This window comes from Meles meles, chromosome 5, assembly GCF_922984935.1.
Source record: "Meles meles chromosome 5, mMelMel3.1 paternal haplotype, whole genome shotgun sequence".
Taxonomy (NCBI): domain Eukaryota; kingdom Metazoa; phylum Chordata; class Mammalia; order Carnivora; family Mustelidae; genus Meles; species Meles meles.
In genome coordinates, this window is record NC_060070.1 from 74,510,993 (window position 1) to 74,531,095 (window position 20,103).

At 34.4% G+C, this 20,103-nt stretch overlaps 1 protein-coding gene across 11 annotated transcripts in view; it reads left to right on the forward strand.

Moving 5' to 3' along the window:
• Positions 1-20,103, forward strand: part of PTPRK (protein tyrosine phosphatase receptor type K) — a 567,969-nt gene that overhangs the window by 515,020 nt on the left and 32,846 nt on the right. For 3 of the 11 annotated variants that reach the window (XM_046004511.1, XM_046004504.1, XM_046004506.1), the window contains exons 14-17: positions 8,299-8,437; positions 11,517-11,546; positions 16,592-16,752; positions 18,595-18,630. In XM_046004511.1, the coding sequence (XP_045860467.1) occupies positions 8,299-8,437; positions 11,517-11,546; positions 16,592-16,752; positions 18,595-18,630 (366 nt within the window). Of the gene's footprint in view, positions 1-8,298; positions 8,438-9,447; positions 9,490-11,516; positions 11,547-16,591; positions 16,753-18,594; positions 18,631-20,103 lie in introns of all 11 variants that reach the window. The other 8 variants (XM_046004500.1, XM_046004502.1, XM_046004508.1 and 5 more) reach the window with 6 other exon arrangements.

The following is a 20,103-nucleotide window of genomic DNA, read 5'->3' on the forward strand; positions in this document are numbered from 1 at the left end:
ATGATAAATTGTTTTCCACTCTCTCACTTTCAATTTGGAGCTGTCTTTGGACCTAAAATGAGTCTCTTGTAGACAGCATATCTTTGGGTCTTGCTTTTTTTAATCCATTTTTTAAAGATTTTATTTTTATTTATTTATTGACAGACAGAGATAACAAATAGGCAGAGAGGCAGACAGAGAGGGAGGGGAAGCAGGCTCCCTGCTGAGCAGAGAGCCCGATGCAGGGCTAGATCCCAGGCCCTGGGATCATGACCTGAGCCGAAGGCAGAGGCTTTAACCCACTGAGCCACCCAGGCGCCCTTTTTATCTATTTTGATACCCTGTGTCTTTTGATTGGGGCATTTAGCCCATTTACATTCAGAGTAACTATTGAAAGATATGAATTTAGTGTCACTGTATTACCCACAAAATAATTGTTGCTGTATATTGTCTCTGTTCCTTCCTGGTCTATGTTACTTTTGGGCTCTCCCTTCATTTCAAGTATTCTCTTTAATATTTCTCGCTGGGCTCATTTAGTGTTCATGAATTCCTTTAGTTTCTGTTTGTCCTGGAAGCTCTTTATCTCTCCTGTGTTTTGAATGACAGCCTTGCTGAATAAAGTATTCTTGGCTGCATATTTTTCTCATTTAGCACCCTGAATATATCATGCCAGTTCTTTCTGGCCTGCCAAGTCTCTGTAGATAGGTCTGCTCCCAGTCTAAAGTTTCTACACTTGTAACTTAAGGATCTCTTGTCCCAAACTGCTTTCAGGAATTTCTCTGTGTCTCTGAAATTTACAAGCTTCACTGTTATATGTTAAGGCATTGACCTATTTTGATTGATTTTAAGGGGGTTCTCTGTGCCTGCTGGACTCGAATTCCTGTTCCTTTCCCAGATTAGGGAAGTTCTCAATTCTATAATTGAGAACTCAATTCAAGTTCTATAATTTTCTCAAATATACCTTCTTCCTCTTTCTCTCTTTCCTTTTCTGAGATCCCAATTATTCTAATATTGTTTTGCTTTATGGTATCATTTATCTCTCAAATTCTCCCCTCATGATCCAGTAGTTGTTTCTCTCTCTCTCTCTCTCTCTCTCTCAGCTTCCTCATTCTTCATCATTTTGTCTTCTGTATCACTAATTCTCTCTACTGCCTCATTTATCCTAGCAGTTAGAGCCTCCATGTTTTATTGCATCTCATTAATAGCCTTTTGATTTCAACCTGATTAGATTTTAGTTCTTTTATTTCTCCAGAAAGAAATTCTCTACTGTACTCTATGATTTTTTCAAGTCCAACTAGTATCTTTATAATCATTTTTCTGAACTCTAGTCCTGACATCTTATTTATATCCATACTGATTCAGTACCTCACAGTCAGTACTGCCTCTTGTTCTCTTTTCTGAGGTGAGTTTTTCTGTCTTGTCATTGTGTCCAGAGAAGAGTAGATGAAGGAAAGCACAAGATATTAAAATAGCAACAATGACCCCAGAGAAATATACAGGAAACCAATCAGAAGAGATCTGAAACAGAAAATAAAATAAAATAAAAAACAGAGAATATAATCAGACAAGTGAACAGATCAGAGCAATACACTAGATCCTGGATGTATTTTGGTCTGTTAGAAAACCAGATCCCAAAATTGTAAGGAAAGAAAAACTTCCATATAGAAAAATAAAATTTAAATACAATGTGAGGATAGAATGTAACTGTAAGAAAGAAAATTTAAAAAGACTTCTAAAAGTTAATTAAATAAGAAATTGAAAAGGAAAAAAGAAAAAATATATAAACTGGAGGACTAAAGGACCATGAGGAAAATAAAACATGAATTCTATATACTATTTTCGCCTAGCGCTGGAGTTTTGCAGTTCTATGTGATTGGTAAACTTGGTCTTAGCTGGATGTTCTTGCTGATCTTCTGGGGGTGGGACCTCTTGCACTTATTCTCAAGTGTCTTTGCCTGAGGCGGAACTACACTACACTTGCCAGGGGGCCAGGCTAAGTAATCTGCTCAGGATTGCTCTACATGGGTTTTATTCCCTGAAAGCTTTCTGCACTGCTTTAGAGCATGGGAATAAAAATGGCAACATCTGATCTCCAGTCCCAGAGCCAAAAGCTCAGGGCCCTACTCCTTAGTACACCCTCACAGAAAAGCAGTCAATCACTTCTGTCTCCTTTGTCTCTGTCCACACTCCATGCTTACCCAGCCTGGGACTGAGCATTTTTATCTCAGACACATGACCCCATCTGGAGTCTCCAAACCCTAAAGACTCCTACAGCAGGCATCCACGCAGACCTTCCCATGGAGGGAGGGGGGCTCACCCCAGTTCTGCCGCTTACTGGGTCCCTAATAAGAGAGGGGTCACCTGACCATGCCATGGTTCGTGATTTATGGCAATCCTGAGTTGAAAGTCCACTCTAGGGCTCACTGATTGCAGCCAGCTTCCCCGCTCAGTGCTTGGGAACTCTGCCACACTCAGGCACCTCAGTCTTCCTGTGATCCCAGGGATCCTGAGACCAGACTGTCCCACCTAGTGTTCCACCCCTGCTTAAGCACCTGTGTGCCTTTCAGGCAGGGACATCCGTCACTGGAGCAAACTTCTAAAAGTTCTTATATTGTGCTCTGCTGCTATACCACTTCCAAGTGGCTGGGAAATGGAGGCTCCCTCCTCTATACTTTATCATTTGATATATTCCTTCAGATTCACCTCTCTGCACCTCCTACCTTGCAAAAAGCAGTCTCTTTTCCATTTGTAGAATTGCAGCAATTCTTTCTTAGATCTCTGGTTGAGTTCACAGGTGTTCAGCTTGATTTGGTAACTATGTAGTTGAATTCCATGGACCAGACAAAACTTAGGTCCCTTACTCCTCTGCCATCTTCCTCCCTTTGATTGTAGCACTTAAATTAATGAGTGAGAAGTGAGTGTAAACAATCTTCAGAATTACAACTGAGAAGGAAAGAAAGCACTAATGAAATACCTGGAGAATTTGTGGAATTTACAGGATAATGGTGCCTCTAAAGCTGTTATAAGATCACCTGATATATTGAACTTAGTGGCTTCCACCTCTAATACATCATGAAAATGGAAGACTGCTTTTTATGACCACAGCTTTTAAATTTAGGTAAATTTATATATTTTGGTGGTATTTGTGTATTTTTTAATCCAAATTTTTTTACCTAAAGTTTTTAGGTAAATTATTTTTACATAGTGGGAGGAAGGACACAATTTATGAGGTCACTTTATTTTGAAAAAAAAATGCGACACATAAATTTGCTCAATTAAAAGGAAATACTCCTTTAGTTCTTTCTCACTGTCCAAAGAATTATGCTGCCTTTGGTTTCAGAACAATGGGACTTTCCGAATGTTCTTTGACAGATAAAAAAGGTAAAGATTTATGGCAAAGGAAAGCATTTCTGAAAGAGGTGTTCCACATCGCCTTTGTGTATGTGCATAAATTATAAACAGGGCGCAAGGGTTCAGTCACTATAATAGCTTTTTGCTCTCCTGAAGAAAACAGAAAATGCTCACTTAGGGGTTATTCTGTATTTCCATTAATGAATCTTCTAAGCTTGAATGATTTTAAATAGGATATTTATGTTCCTTGGTTCTAATAGGCCAAGAACTTAGAAAAAATAGGTGTGATTAAAGTATCTAAAGTAATAAATTTATGCAGACATTTAATAAGAAATACTGGTAATAATAATAATAGTAAATGTCACAGCTAGAGATTTTTAAGGGGGATTCACAATCAAGGGAAAACAGACACCAAATCATATATTCCTGGAGAATTTGATTAGTCTTTTATACTCAAGTTTAATAATCATGTTGAAGCTTTGATGAGCAATTCTGCACCAGAGTTGTAATCATGACAGACAAGCACCCTTACTTAACCCAAATGAGTGAACTTGGTGTTTTTTTCTTTAACTGTTTGGGAAAAATTAATTGAAGTCCAGTGTTTAACAAAGACATATAGACTATGACTTTAAAATAGCAACATTGTTTTACATAATAGGTTATACAAGTTTCATTACTTTATATCCAGAATACACTTACTTGCAAGGTTATCAGTGTCTTTAGCCAGAAATTTACTTTCATATTTGGCTTTTTGTTTCTGAAAATATGTTTAGATCAACTCATCAGCAAATCGATGTTATTTAATAAGACTTATAAGAATTCTTCCATCTCTGAATTTGAAATTATTTACCCACCATCTTTATGTCAGTTTTGTTATTTATTAAACCCAGCTAGTATTTCTCTTTAATTTTATTTAAATTCAGTTGATTAACATAAAATGTATTTTTGCTTTTAGAGGAAGAGTTAGGTGATTCATCAATTGTATGTAACATCCAGTGCTCATTACATCATGTACCCTCCTTAATGCCCATCACCCACTTACCCCATCCCCCCACCTCCCACCCCTCCAGCCACCCTCAGTTTGTTTCCTAGAGTTAAGAGTCTCTTATGGTTTTTCTCCCTCTCTGATTATATCATATTTTATTTTTCCCTCCTTTCTTCTATGCTCCTGTTTTGTTTCTTAAATTCCACATATGAGGGAAATCATATAATTGTCTCTGATTGACTTATTTCACTTAACATAATACCCTCTAGCTCTATCCACATCATTGCAAATGGAAAATTTCATTTTTTTGATGGCTGAGTAATAAATATTTCATTATATGTATACATGCATGCCATGTCTTCTTTATCCATTCATCTGTCGATGGACAGCTGGGCTCTTTCCATAGTTTGGCTATTGTGGACATTGCTGCTATAAACATTGGGGTACAGTACCCCTTTAGATCACATTTGTATCTTTGGGGTAAATACCCAGTAGTGCAATTGTTGAGTCATAGGGGAGCTCTATTTTTAACTTCTTGAGGAACCTACATACTGTTTTTCAGAGTGGCTGAACCAGTTTGCATTCCCACCAGCAGTGTAAGAGGGTTCCCTTTTTCTGCATCCTCCCCCACATTTGTTGTTTCCTGTCTTACTAATTTTAGCCATTCTGACTGTAATCCTAGCAACTATTAAGACTGCCTGTTAAGGGGCACCGGGGTGACTCAGTGGGTTAAAGCCTCTGCCTTTGGCTCAGGTCATGATCCCAGGGTCCTGGGATCAAGCCCAGCATCAGGCTGTCTGCCCAGCAGGGAGCCTGCTTCCTTCTCTCTCTCTTCCTGCCTCTCTGCCTACTTGTGATCTCTGTCTGTCAAATAAATAAATAAAAACCTTAAAAAAAAAAAAAAGACTGCCGGTTAATACTTCAGGATCAGAGTTTATATTTGCATCTGCATATATTCTGAGATTTTTCTGGTAGGCTTAGCAGTTCTGAAGATTTTTAGGAGATACATGCTCCTTATGGCATAATATGTTTAGAAAAGTAGCTCATAACTATATTTGTTGAATTAAAATGGTGTATTAAATATATACTAACCTCACTGAACAAAAATTGCTCTTTCAAAGAGTTTCACAATCATTTAAATCTGTGAGATATGTCAAATCACAAAGCCATCATCATTACCATCTGAAAGGCAAGCATAACCTAGAACCTATTGAGAATAAGCATTAATTAATGAATAATGATGAATTGTTGTATGCACTGAAGTTTTCTCCTGGAGATTTCTACATCATTCTGTCTCCCTATTTGAAGCTATTTAAACCAGTCTACTTGAGAATTACAATCAACATACATCCTCTTTACCTTTATATCCAACTTTGAAATATATTCCACCTATTTTCATACACATATATGTACTATATTTCTAAAATTATTCTTGGGAAAGAAGAGATCTGCAATATATTTAATACATGACTTGATGAAATGAACCGTAATGTATAGTTTGAAATGTGGTAAGCATTGAACTACCTCTATTCATAATTAATGAGATTGGAAATTTCCTGAAGCCTGGATATATGGAAAGTGTCATGTCAGAAAGGAAAGCTCCCTTGCTTACCAGAAGAAACAAGCTGAAAGCTTGCTTTTCCTACTTGAGAATAACAGTTACGAAATATGGAACCATGGGGAGGTTTTATCCTCTCCAGTTGAAATCAGATAAATTAAGATAGTTATAGTGAATTGTTTTACAAAGTAAACTGTTTCTCTAACACTTTTCCTCAAACTATGTTTCCTACTGGTTTTACTTTAAATTACCATTTTATGAAATGATATTGATATTAGATATATTAGTTATTTTTAATTTCCTACTTGGAAAAATTAAAAAATTAGTAATCTTGTGTCCATCTCTTTTGGGAAGAAACTGTGGCTGGTCAGGAAAGTGGAACAGATATTGAGATGTGCAGATACGCAAACTTGGAATCAAAGCATAGGGAGGGGGCTTGGAAGCCAAGACAGAGACACTAAAGAAAGAATTAAAATATATAATAGATCATTTATTTTTATTTTTTTTAATTTTTTAAAAATATTTTATTTATTTGACAGAGAGAAATCACAACTAGGCAGAGAGGCAGGCAGAGAGAGAGGAGGAAGCAGGCTCCTTGCGGAGCAGAGAGCCCGATGCGGGGCTCGATCCCAGGACTCTGGGATCATGACCTGAGCCGAAGGCAGAGACCTCAACCCACTGAGCCACCCAGGCACCCCAACAAAATGATCATTTTTTAAAGGAATTTATAAATTATCCATTGGAAAGGTATGAGGTCAATTTAGGGGTTTGTTTGTTCACTCAGCCACCACCTCCTCATGCTGTTGTGGATGCTTTAAGGCAGTTTCCCAAAGTACCTAATTCTGAAAGTCACCCATACTGTTGTCACCCAGATTCTTAACAAGGAGGGACCATGGATCTGGAAACATTGAGAAATGCTGTTTTAGAAGATGGAAGATGTGTTCGGTTTTGTTACTATACTTAGCAGTTTATAATCTATTCTTGTGTCTCTAAACCTCAGCTTTTGTAGTTGCAAAATGTAAAATACTTTTCTTGCCAGTTTTCAAGGTTAATAAGGTAAAAGGAAAAAAGCTTCAGAAGGTTAGTGGAACTTGTAAATTGACTAATAAGGTTTATGCTTTTGCTTGTGTATATATGTGGGGGATGGGAGTGGCTTTGAGAAAGAGGGAAAGTTAGAGGTATAATGAATGAATAAAGAAGATGTGCGTGTGCATATATATACAACGGAATATTATTCAGCCACCAAAAAGAATGAAGTTTTGCCATTTGTAATGAAGTGAATGGAACTAGAGTGTATTATGCTAAGCAAAACAAGTCAGAGAAGGACAAATACCATATGATTTCACTCGTGTGGAATTTAAGAAACAAAATAGATGAACATATATGGGAAAGGGGGGAAAGAGAGGGAGGCAAACCATAAGACACTCTAAACTATAGGGAATAAACAGGGTTGCTGGAGGGAGGTGGGCAGAAGATGAGCTAAATGGGTGATGGGTATTAAGGAGGGCACTTGTTGTGAGGCACCTGGGTGGCTCATTGATTAAGCGTCCTTCTCTTGGTCTCAGCTCAGGTCTTGATCTCACGGTTGTGAGTTCAAGGCCTGTGTTGGACTCAATGCTGGGCATAAAGGCTACTTTAAAAAAGGGGGGTGAGGGCAATGAACCACTAAATTCTACTCCTGAAACCAATATTACACTATATGTTAACTAGCTAGAATTTAAATAAAAAAGAAGCTGGGGGGGGGGGGTTGGAAATAAAGAATTTTTAAAATAAAAATAAAACAACTTTATCTTTTCAAAGTTCAGTTTCCCAAGTTTATCATCTGGGTTTTATTTTTAAAGAGAATGCAAAATGTTGCTTGATGTATTTGTTTTTCTTTTCCTCCAAACCAACTATTCCTTTCAAATCATTTATATCAAATCATAACCTGACACCTCCACTAGTAAGACAAGGCGTTATTTCACCTAACCTCCTGTGTCCCAGCCAAGAGCTATTGACATCTACCGCGAAGGGCCAAGCACAGCACCAAGTGCTTGAGTTCAGAAGTGTTTGCTAAATGGCCCAGCAAACAAATGAATCCTAAATCTGACACCATCTCTTTCCGTGTCCTAGGCTAAAAATCTTGTGTCTGACTTTTACAGACATTTGGAGAAAAGTAGTTCACCATTCCCTTTGATAGACTTTTCTAGGTTTTGTTTTATTTTTATGTGATAACAAAATTCCTATTCAGAAGACTTTATTTCCCCTTATCTCTACCCTAAATCCCTTATGCTGTAGTTCAGCATGCTTTTGTATTTATATATCCAGGTTTTTTATTCAAATAAAATAAAACAAGTTCTCTTTTTGTAGTATTTTTGGCTGGTACTAATTTCCACTTCTGTGATAATTAGCTGCTTTCAGTAACTTATTTTTTAAATTCATTTAGCAGCAGCAACAGAAGAACCAGAAGTGATTCCAGACCCAGCCAAGCAGACAGACAGAGTGGTGAAAATAGCAGGAATAAGTGCTGGAATTCTGGTGTTCATCCTCCTCCTCCTAGTTGTCATACTAATTGTAAAAAAAAGGTAAGACCTGATTTTGTTCTGTCCCATTCACCTACCATTTATGTCAGTACTTTTCAAATACTGTTTTATTTCCCTGAGCTCTTTTGAAATAGAACAAACAAGAATTGAATTTTGACAATGTTGCCAGCATCTGAGTCTATTTCTCATGGTTTTTAAATAAATTCCTATCAGTTGCTTGCAGTTTGATTTTGGATATAAAGGTATATTTTTCATCAAGTTAACTTTGAAATTAATGTATGAATTTAAATTTCTCAGATGCAGAGAAACTTGAGATACTCGTTCCTTACATTTTGAAGTGGTATTTACTAATAATAGCAAAAGTATTATGATACTTGGATTATGGCCTGTGAATTAGTTTGTACTCTTTCTCTATTTTTCTAAATGTTGGCTACACATAAGAGATGAGAAGAATCTAAATATTATTTTGTGAAATTGTATATTAAATATTCGCTGACTAGATATTTCAGCACATTAATATGAAGAGTCTTTTTTTTTTAATTGAACATCAGTCTTTTATACAATATCAACCAATACCGCCATCTCCTGGAATTCTATGAAGATATTAAGACCTACTGGAATTTAAACTAAACTCTATTCAGGAGATTAAAGTATACTCCTGCTGAAAAACATTTCAAAGTAAACAGTCTTTATAACTTGAACTTCTTTCCATTGTATAAAATGTCATTATCTGCAAGGCATATCTTAAAAACTGATATAACTCTCCTATTCTTCCAATCATATGTTTTAGATTATACTGCAATTTGGAAGGACTTTTAAACAAGTCTTTACATGCAGAGTACAGTCCTAAAATAGTTTGTGTATAGATGTGTTTGAAATTTGTGATTATATCAAATATTAAGTGATGTTGCTTACATTACATTAAATCATATACTATTAGGATTGTTTTATACTCAAATCATTAACAGTATAGATAAGACTCATACTACATGTTTAATCAATCCATCAGAGTTTATTTTAATGTATTGCCTCTTTACAATTATCCCCTGGAGATATATATGTTGGAGAAGACACATCTGCATTAGAAACATTAGGTATGCATTATAGTGTTTTGTGTTAAATTAGCTACATACGTGCTTTCCCTAGTAGTGCTTTCTCTTTTTGCTGTTGTCTACCTCTGTGGTTGGAGAATACATTATAATTGAGACAGGAAGGTTTAAGTATTTTAGTAATATGAATTTGCCAGTCAAGGTTAATAAAATGGCTGATTGTAATCTCTCAGATCTTATGTCTCTATTTAGTTTCAATTTATATTTGCAGTTAACTAAACTGTTTATAGAGAGTTAACTAAACTTTGCTTCACAATTAAAACCATTCCAGTCCCTTCAGATTGGAAACGAGCGCATGAAGTTGGCCTCTGATTATGTCCTCACTCAGTTAGAACTGGGTTAAGCTTATTGGTTTTATTTGTTATTTATTCAACACTTATTTAAATGTTATAGTAGCCTTCATTATCCATGGCCCTCTGTTTCAGAAATAGCAACAACAAAAAAAATGTGAAACATAAATTTCCTAAAGTAAACCAAAATAATCTCTAAGCGCGATTATTTTTGTGTGGGTAAAATGCTCTGGCAACTGTCTAAAATTGCATAATGTACAAATTCTTTTTCTGGTTCATATATTAAATGGTTGGCCTCTCTATTAAAATGCTTCATGTTTGACTTTTCATAGTTATGCATTGATTGTCTTTTGATAGAAAGTATACCAGGGCCTTTGTTTCTCTTCCTTACCACAACCTTTATGAAGGAAAAGTTGCAATTTTATAGACAGAGAAAGTTACATATTTAGATATACTTCCTTCCAGTATATAATACTGGAACTAAATTATGTGAATCCCTTATCTAAGCAACTTTGTAATGACTTTTATTCATATGTAGTATGTCTCACATGTATCATGTATGATTTAATCACTAATCTTTATTATACATACACAAAGGCACAGATTTTATAACAACATATTGCATAGTACCAAGCTTAATCAATTTTAATATATAATGTTTCCCTCTTAATATACAAATTTATAATAAAACTAATATAAGACCAAACTATTTTAGTCTCTTATGATCTTTATTTTTATGGGAAATTTAGTTTCTCAAGACTTTAACCCTCGCTGGGAATAATAGACATAGGAATATTTCTCATGTTGAATAAAGTTCTATGTATTTTTGAGTTTTGTGTAAAGATATGGTTTGAAATTTAATTTAGTAAAATTCTGCAGCTGAGGGTATATATCAAGTAAGTTTTTAGGCTAAGAAAAGGGATAGTGCATCTCTCAAAACGCAATGTCATTTTTTTTTTAATTTAAACGCTGTTGAATTATTTCCAAATGTATGCCATTTTTTCATTGGTTATGTATTATATTTTAAATGTGCAGCATGAATACATTATTAATTCCCAACATAAATTGAAATTATGTTTCAATACAGTAAATGCTTGTGTATGATATTATGCTCACATACATCTACTGTGGAAATATCTCCATGTATATATAGTGCATGGGGCATATGTATATTCACATAATATATGTATGCACCCCTGTACCATTAAGATATAACAACTCGTTTAGAAATTTGGACGTCACTCTGCATATAGTCTATATTAACTTAATAGATACTTATGTTTTATATTTGAAGAAAAATAGTCAATTTAGTGTACAGGTTCTATACACAGCAGTTCCATCTGTCATGGCTTTTTTGATGGTAATAGATAATATTATGCTTAACTGCATGTTGAAATACACAATCCATTTAATTTTTTAAATTTTTCTGGCAGCAAGAGAAATATCAGCATGCTGTTTTCCAAATTACGTATTTTAAATTTTATTTTTCTATTGCATATCTGTCTGTTTAATTGCATGGCAAAAAAAAAAATATCTAAACAAATGCATGAGCAAATTGAAATGCAAACCAAAAAAAAAAAACATGACTTTTATTTTATTTTACTTTATTTTATTTCATTTTATTTTTTAACGCACATTTTTCTGCTTTATTGAATGTGACAGAGTCACGCTTTTCATTCACCATTGCTTCTCTTTTTCCACTGTCTGTGATTTGCTTGCCAGGAGGAGCTACTATTCTTACTCCTACTACCTGTAAGTAGAAAACGGGTGATATACAACTTTACATGTGTTAAAGATGCAGTATCCCTTTTCAAAAAACAAAAACAAAAAATATTTTTAAATGTTTCTGATTTTGGTGATATTTTCTGGACTCTAAAATATAAAGTTTAACCATTAACTTATTTTGTTAATCTTTTTAAAAAGGGATATTGTATTTCTGTATGTTCAGCTACTTTTAATTTTATTTATAATTTTCCACTAGTAGCTTTAGACTACAGCCCAAAACACCATTTATTTACTTAAGTCAAACCTGTATCTTATAAACATGGTACCTCATACTACAAATCAGGTCAGGTCTAACTGTGATAACATCTTTCTCCACATTCCAGGAATCCAGGATGGATTATAACTTCAGAACACCTTTGGTCTGGCCATCTAGGCAAGGAGTATGCTCTTGTTTAAGGAAGAAATAGATAAAACAAATAGATAAAATAAAATAAAATCTTCTAAAAACAAATAGATAAAATGATAATGTTGCAATGACAAAGAAACAAAAAATATCTTTTTAGAAAATAAAAATTGAGTTAATTTATTATAACTTAAACAGGGCAATGATTTTATAAAAACCAAGACCAAAAGAACCCTCTTATCATACACAAAACACAGCTAGGTGTCCTCAATTTTCCTTTTCTCTTCCAAAACCTTAGCTCACTCTATACTTAGGTATGGACCGTTAGTTTGAATAAGGACAGAGAATATTGTTCCTTCTATTTCTCTAGTCATCTTCAGTTTCTTACCTGAGATGCCCGGGTACTCATCAAAGTCAAAGGAATGATATAAAAAAATATTCTTGGACACTGCTTGATCAATTTTGATGCACCAACTTCTAAGACTTAAGGGTTGTGATTAAGTATGTTTGGGGCATTTATCCCACAGTATTTATTTTATGAGGTAAATTTAAGCTAGCTTTACAATAAAATTTGGTAAGAGTCTCAATGACTATAACAGAGGTCTGCCAATATTTTAAATATCATAAATGCTTGGCTTCTTATAATCTGCTGAAACAAGCAGGTGTAAACTAACAGTGCTCTTAGCTTATTGTGATGAATCATAATATCCTTGTTAAATCATGTTTGATGAAGCCAAAGGTAATTAACTGTACCATTTCATACAATTATGGAACACTTTTCCTCTTTATAGCCCACCCATATATCCACCTGCAGAAGTTTATGCTGTTGGCTGCTTAGATAATGAAACTCATTTGCACATCTGTCAAACTCAAGTAGTTGCAAAATGAATTGCCTGATTGTCCTGAAGTGTACCATATATACATATATTTTCTACACACACACATATTGCTCAGAGAGGAAAAAAGCATCAAACATGCAGGAATCAATAAGTATTGATAAGAATGTCAGTAAGCTTACCATTAACCATTGATATACCTATAATGTTAGAATGGGATTCGCTTCTTAGTGGATGGTTAACATTTCTTTATTCTAGGCTATATAGTAGGTTATGGTACTGTTACTATAATACTTAGGACTGTTAACATTAATAATTATAATTCAAAAGAATGTCACAGATATGTGATTTTTAAAGCTGTTTAAACATACCTAATCTAAATCTAAAGATATCTAATCTAAACATACCTCCCTGAATTGGAGAATTTTTAATAAAAGTAAATAAATAAATAAAATTTAAAAGAAAATCAGTTGTGATTTTTGACCTAACATTCATTGGCATTGTCGTAATGACTGTCACTCATGACCAAAACACTTTAACTCTAATGTTAATTTTTATTTTGTAATAACCTGAATTAAAGCCTACCTCACAGGGTTGTTGTGAGGGTTAAAAGTATAAAAAACCAAGTTGATAATGCATGGCTGGCAAATAGTAACAAAGTTTATACTACCCCCCCCCAATAATTTGTCATCCAACAAAGGTTTGTGAATCTGTAGTCTTCCATTGCCATGAAAACTTTATCTGTTGTACGTTTGACAATTGCCTCTTATTTTTTCTTAATCACAAAATGTACATATAAATTATATGTTTTAAAGTAAAGCCTCAAACTTTAAACTTGTCTTTTCTAAATGCTTTGAACTGCCCATCCTCAAAATTTTAACATTATTTTTAATCCATATTTCAAATTGTGTTATTTTTATCCAGTTCAGTCTCTAATTTTTTGAGGGATGAATTCATTCTTCTTGCCCAAGAAACAGATTGGGAGTTATTTGTTAAATTGTACTTTTTTTTTTTTTAACTGTTTTAACACTTTTAAGGGGCAAAAGATTTGGCTGTATTCACATTCTTTTTCTCAAATTTATGACAACTAATGTTTAATTCCTAGAGCCTAGTAGATGCTTCATATTATGTACTTGTAATGTGGCATTTTTAAAAAGTGTCAGCAATTGGATATAGTGTAACAGTTTAGGCTAGAACCAGGTCATTCCTCACTATTTATTAGATTATAACCTTGTGCAAGTTACTGAACTTAGCTGAGCCTCAGTGAACTCATCTACGCAATTAGAATCCTCATCCCTTTTTCAGTGAGTTGATCTGAGAATTAGTTGCATTAACAAATGAAAAGTGTGAAGCATAACAAGCCTAACTCATCCATTCAAAAAGCATTTATTGAGTTTCTGCTATGTCCCAGAGATGCCGTAAGTGCTAGGAGTAATCGTCTTCTCTCCATGGAACACACAGTGGGGAAACAGAGTGATACTTGGATTGGTGTATGTCATAGGCAGAAAACATGGTGCTATAAAAATACCTAGCAGGGGAGCACCTGGGTGACTCAGTCAGTTAAGCATCCGATTCTTGATCTCAGCTCAAGTCTTGATCTCAGGGTCATGAGTTCAAGTCCCGTGTTGGGCTCCATGCCTAGCTTTAAACAAACAAACAAACATGCAAACAAAAAAAACCACCTAGCAGGGAAACCAAACTGGAGGCAGGTTGTATTGGGATCAGAGAAGCCTCCTGATGCAGTGAGACAGAATGGAAGAGCACCAGATATTAGAGGGAAAGGAACATTGTAGGTCAAAGAACAAATACCTTATATGATGGTCTAGAGGTAAGTTTGCAAAGTAAAGTCTACACACTTAAAATATGACCTGCTGATGTCTCATGTGCCCCATACATGGTCTTAAGAAATAGATCGACTTGAAAAAAAAAATCAGGAAATTGAACATAAATATTCAGATTCATGACTTGTCTTTAAAAATAATTTTTAAAATCAGAAGCTCAACACTGGGATTAAATGCCATAGTCACTTAGGCCTAGTTGCCCCCTAAATGGCTTTCCAGTTCTCCACCATCCCTACCCTTCCACACAATGTCTTAGCACTAGCAACAGCAGTCATCTGTTTTCCCTGTCTGAAACCTATAAGATTTTGCAGTGTTTTTACCCCTTAGCCTGGAAAAAAGAGATAATAACTCTTTCAATGAATGCAACAAATATTACTCATAAATGAGGATGGTAATGGTCATGGTAGTGATGGTGGTGGTGGTAGTTCTTGTTACACGTTTGTCATTGTTGTCCTGTTACTAGGACTGTCATTACCATTATTGTTATTTCTTTTAAAAAAAATAATGCCATTTGCATCTTAAAGCCTAGTTTCTGACTATTTTAATTAAGTGCCAAATCTGTCATATAAATGTCTTGGGTGTCTTGGATATGAACCTCCCACCGAGGCCAAATACTATAGTACTCGGGAAGAAAAATTCAGACTAGGTCTCAAATGGCCACATTCATTTTTTGAAAGAAAAGCCCTTGGACACAAACACAACCATTACATGAACCTTAAAAAAAATATTTGTAGTATATTTACTCTAGGATAGATTCTAATGAGAATCAGAAGAATATGTCCTTGTTAATGATCTAGCTGAGAGATGGCATTCTTCAGACAACTGAGGAATAATTCCAAGGCAACATAAACTGCTGCCATAAAACATAATCCGGCTACTACAGGCTTTTAGAATGCCTTTATTTATATTATATATAAATTGCCTTGTTAATGTGATATAAATGTTTTATATACATTTAATAGTCTTTTATTGCATGTTTTATGTGTAACATTCACAAAGAACCAGAATATGTTTCACATCCTAGATAAAGATGTCAATATTTGAGTAGTTCCAAAGTCTCACTCTACTAATTTCTAAATCCCCTCAGTTATTTGACCTGCTGCATTTGTAAGGCACTTCTTCAGTTAAGACTCTGCCATGTGGTTCTAAAACACATTTTTAGGATTTGACCATGGCTATAACTCAAGATTATGATCATTTGTATAATATGTCAACATTATATTTTTCAGCCTTTCTCAGGGTACTTTTCTTACACAGTATATAATTTTTCCATATATTTGTGTATTTGCATTAAATCTAGCAGTGGTAAATTCTGCAATTCTCCAGATTAAGTTGGGAATTAATGTTATAAATATGCTGCTAAATATGTTAATGCTACACATGTTACATTTTCCCTGAGTGATAAAACAGAGAATGAAGAATGAGATTTCTCCCATCCAAGTACTAACCAGGCCCGACCCTGCTTAGCTTCCGAGATCAGACGAGATCGGGCGCGTTCAGGGTGGTATGGCCGTAGACGAAGAATGAGATTTCTTTGTGCATTTTAATTGGGTAACTCCAGTAAATTAAACTTTGAAAACTAGTCATGTTATTCCCCGGAAGAACTTCTAAAAGGTGATCAAAAGAATTAATCACCCGAAAAACAAAACTTAGCTTTAGCTTAAATTTTCCTTGAACAGTTGTACTAAGGAAGTGTTTATTTATGGCTTTAATAAAGCATAGTTACAATTTATGACTGTATTAATGATACAAGAAATGAAAGACTTCGTTTGAGCGCTTGAATGTTGAAATAGCCATATGACAAAAAGTTGTATAGCTACCAGCAGGTGTCATTTGAATATCCAACCTAATTCCTGAAATTAGGAAACTTAGAGATTCCAAACTACATCTATATGTATTCTTATCCTTGGGCTTTCTTGAACTACTTACTGCTGGTGTCAACTCTCCTTCAAGCCTCACACTAAGGTTTCCCATCTGTATTTGCCTTGGCAGCAAGCTTGCTAAAAAACGCAAAGACGCCATGGGGAACACCCGGCAGGAGATGACTCACATGGTGAATGCTATGGACAGAAGTTACGCTGATCAGAGCACTCTGCATGCAGAAGACCCTCTTTCCATCACCTTCATGGACCAGCATAATTTCAGTCCAAGATGTAAGTTCTTCATTAAAATCTTAATAAGTGATTTTGAAGCCCTTTTAAGTCACTTTGAATTCAAAACGTTAATTTTGAATGGTGAGGAAAAGTAAGACAGAAATGGACAAAGCAGCCAGAAAGAGAAACATGTTAGGGAATATAATGGAATTTTTAAGAGGACTTGCATTCAGTCTTGATACTGGATTTCGTTGAGCTGCAAATTGTATGAATTTTATTACTGTATCATAAAAGATATTCATGTACTACTTAATACCAAATCATATGTCATTGCTCTAAGTTGAAATACTTGATTGCCTACATAAAATTAGCTCACTTCAGAACTTATTTATAATTATTTTGCCATTTGAGTCTTCATTTGTGTAAGGTAAAGTTCCTTTAGAACTTGAACATCGTAATTCTTTCTGGGAATTAATGGCACGGGTAAAATTATTCTATTATTCTACAATGACTCCTGGAGAATTTCAATAATAAAATGTTAACTAGGGGAAAGAAGAGACAACATGCTCTTAAGTATCTGATGTGAAATCCAAAAATTTACTTGAAGCGGGGGATTGGCAGGGAATGGCAAAATCCATCCATCCATCTGTTCATCCATATTAAAAATTCCTAATGTTGATCTATAAAGGCAGGACTTCTAAAACATTTATGCTTAAGTACTCCTTCATGGCAGATGATTTGAATAATTGCCCCATAATCAATATTACTGTTTATCTTCAGATTTCCTATGAATTTTGTATTCTGTTCTATAGCACTGTGTTTATTTTGGTACTTAAATTTTAAGTGAAATTACCTGTTCTTTCAAAGTGATACAAGTACAAGTGATACATGAGGAAAACAAATCATGTTTATGCCTGGACATGTATACACAGAGGCATTCTCAAATTCCAGAAATTTGCCTACTCCGGTTTGAAACATGGATATAAGGAAAGAAGCAAACAAAAGAAATATTATTTCCTATACAGATTATACACATATGTAGTGGGGAGGTTAAGAAAATAAGGGATTGTAGGTTGTGTGTATGTATGTCTTTTCAGAAAGGGAAGGTTTTTTTTCCTGCAGTGTTCAGCTTGGTGAAAATTTTCAGTAATTACTGGCCCTATAAGCAGGCATCATTTTCCTCGATATATATCGTCACCAAATTAATAGCTGTAATGCTGTATGGGCCATTTGGGAATTTAATTTTAATCATGATAGAGTCTTTTTATCTATTTTACTCCTATTTCACTGTAATATATATGATAGAGAAAAATATAAAATACTGGTTTTGTTGAAAATAAGTTTTGCTGAAAATATAGATGTACCATGTCTCTAACCACTTCATTTAGTCATTAATCAAAAGACATTTGAGAGCATTTTTGTTCCCCACACTCTTCTACCTATTGCCTATGTTAGTACTTTATTAGGAAGCTTGAATTCAGCAGTGTAACCAACTGTAGATATCCACTTACAAACTTGGAAAAAGGATAAACTCTATTTATTACAGCTAGCTGAAAAAAAATTTATTTGGAATGAATGTGAGATAATTATTTCTCCAAGTAACTTGCACTTGAGAGATTTAAATGGGTCTCCCCCCCCACCACCATGTTATAATCTTTATAATGTCAAGTTGAATCTTCCTGGCTTTTAAAATTGAACAGAAAACTGAACTTTAATTATAGATGCACCTTTCCTGGTGTTTTGAGATAACCCAAGCTGAAAAAGAGAATTTTGCCTTTGCCGGTTATAATAATCAAAGTTGAATAGTTATATTTCTTAAGAAAGCATAAATCTATTTTAAGGAAAAATGTAAAGTACAACTTGAGGACAATATATTCCTTCATGAGCTCTGTTTTCCTGCAGTGCCCAATGATCCACTCGTGCCGACTGCTGTGTTAGGTGAGGCCCTAATTCTTTATCATTCTTCCTTGCATGGATCACACATCCTTGCATGACTTAAAGCTTTGTCTACATAGTAATTATTTACAGTGTAGGAAGCAGCTTTATTTTGAAAACTAAGTCATGATCTTATCAAAGAGAGCAAGTGTCATCAAACCAATCAGAGCTAGTGGATTTCAAATTAGTAAAATGCTTTATTTAAATCAACATATTTTTAAAGTCTTGATTCTGTTAGATTTGGAGCAAAAGTACAGTGACCCTTAGTATATGGCTAACGTTTGCATATGCAGGTTCGCAGAATGAAGCAAATGTACACATCTCAGGGACCAGTGCTACCTGAATGATTAGTTTATATAAAAGAAATCTGCTTGATGGAAAGATTTTTCTCAATCCTCCTAAGTTTACAGCAACTTATAAAGAACACATTTCCAAGGAGCATTTGCTTTAGTTTTGTCTTTATTAAGAATTTATAAATGCAGGTAAAGTTACTATAATATTGATGTGGAGTTCTGCATTCTATATGCATCTTACATGATGTGTTATCCTTCAAGATATCTAGAAGAACCAAGCTTTACCACTATACAACATCTAAGACCAATGGTACTGCTTATGATGAATAAGGCCTTTTCAAATGTAAAATTAATGTTTAACTGTATATTTAAGAATGGAATGAGTTTCATTTTAATTTGTACTCTATTCCTTGACTAATTACATACCACTGATTCATGACCAGCTTGCATATATGTTAAGAAGCTCTGTATTAGTTTTACCCTCGTGTTTAATTTAAGATTTAACCAAAGAAATACGGAAATTGCCTGATAAATATACCTAAAAGTTACCAATCTCTCATTAAATATAAAAATTCAAATTTCTTGCAACAAAAAACTTTATCTTACATTTTATGCATGTTTTTACTATCCATGTATTCAAGATTTAAATATATTTTTAAAATACTTGGGAACAGTTCAACTAATTCAGTTAAGTGAAACACAACTCTTTTTTACTAAAATAATTTTTAAACTTACAATTTTATAATATAAAGAATATATATTCTGAAAAAAATCTGAAAGTCAATGTTCTCTTTCTCTGATTGAACTCTCCTTTTGATTTCCACACCAATAATGGCAGGGAAGTAAACTAGGGAATTCATCCCAATGGGTAAACCAATCATGTAAGGAGGAGCTAGGAATCATGATCATTGGGATGGCACCAAATGCCTCTGAAAATGTCATCTTCTGTTAAGCAGAATGCTGTCACCATCAAAATTAATAAGTAAAATCCACTTAAAATATTAAAAACTCACTGAGGAAAAGTTAGTTACCTAAATGTTAAAATTTCATTACAGTAATATTCTAAGAAAATGTTGAATTGGGTCCAAGTCTCAGTTCTCCTGGGGACTCACAGTATGAACCCATGAAACTGCCTTATGTCTTTGCTTTCCCATCTGTAAACTTTTTCACAGTTTTATAAAGA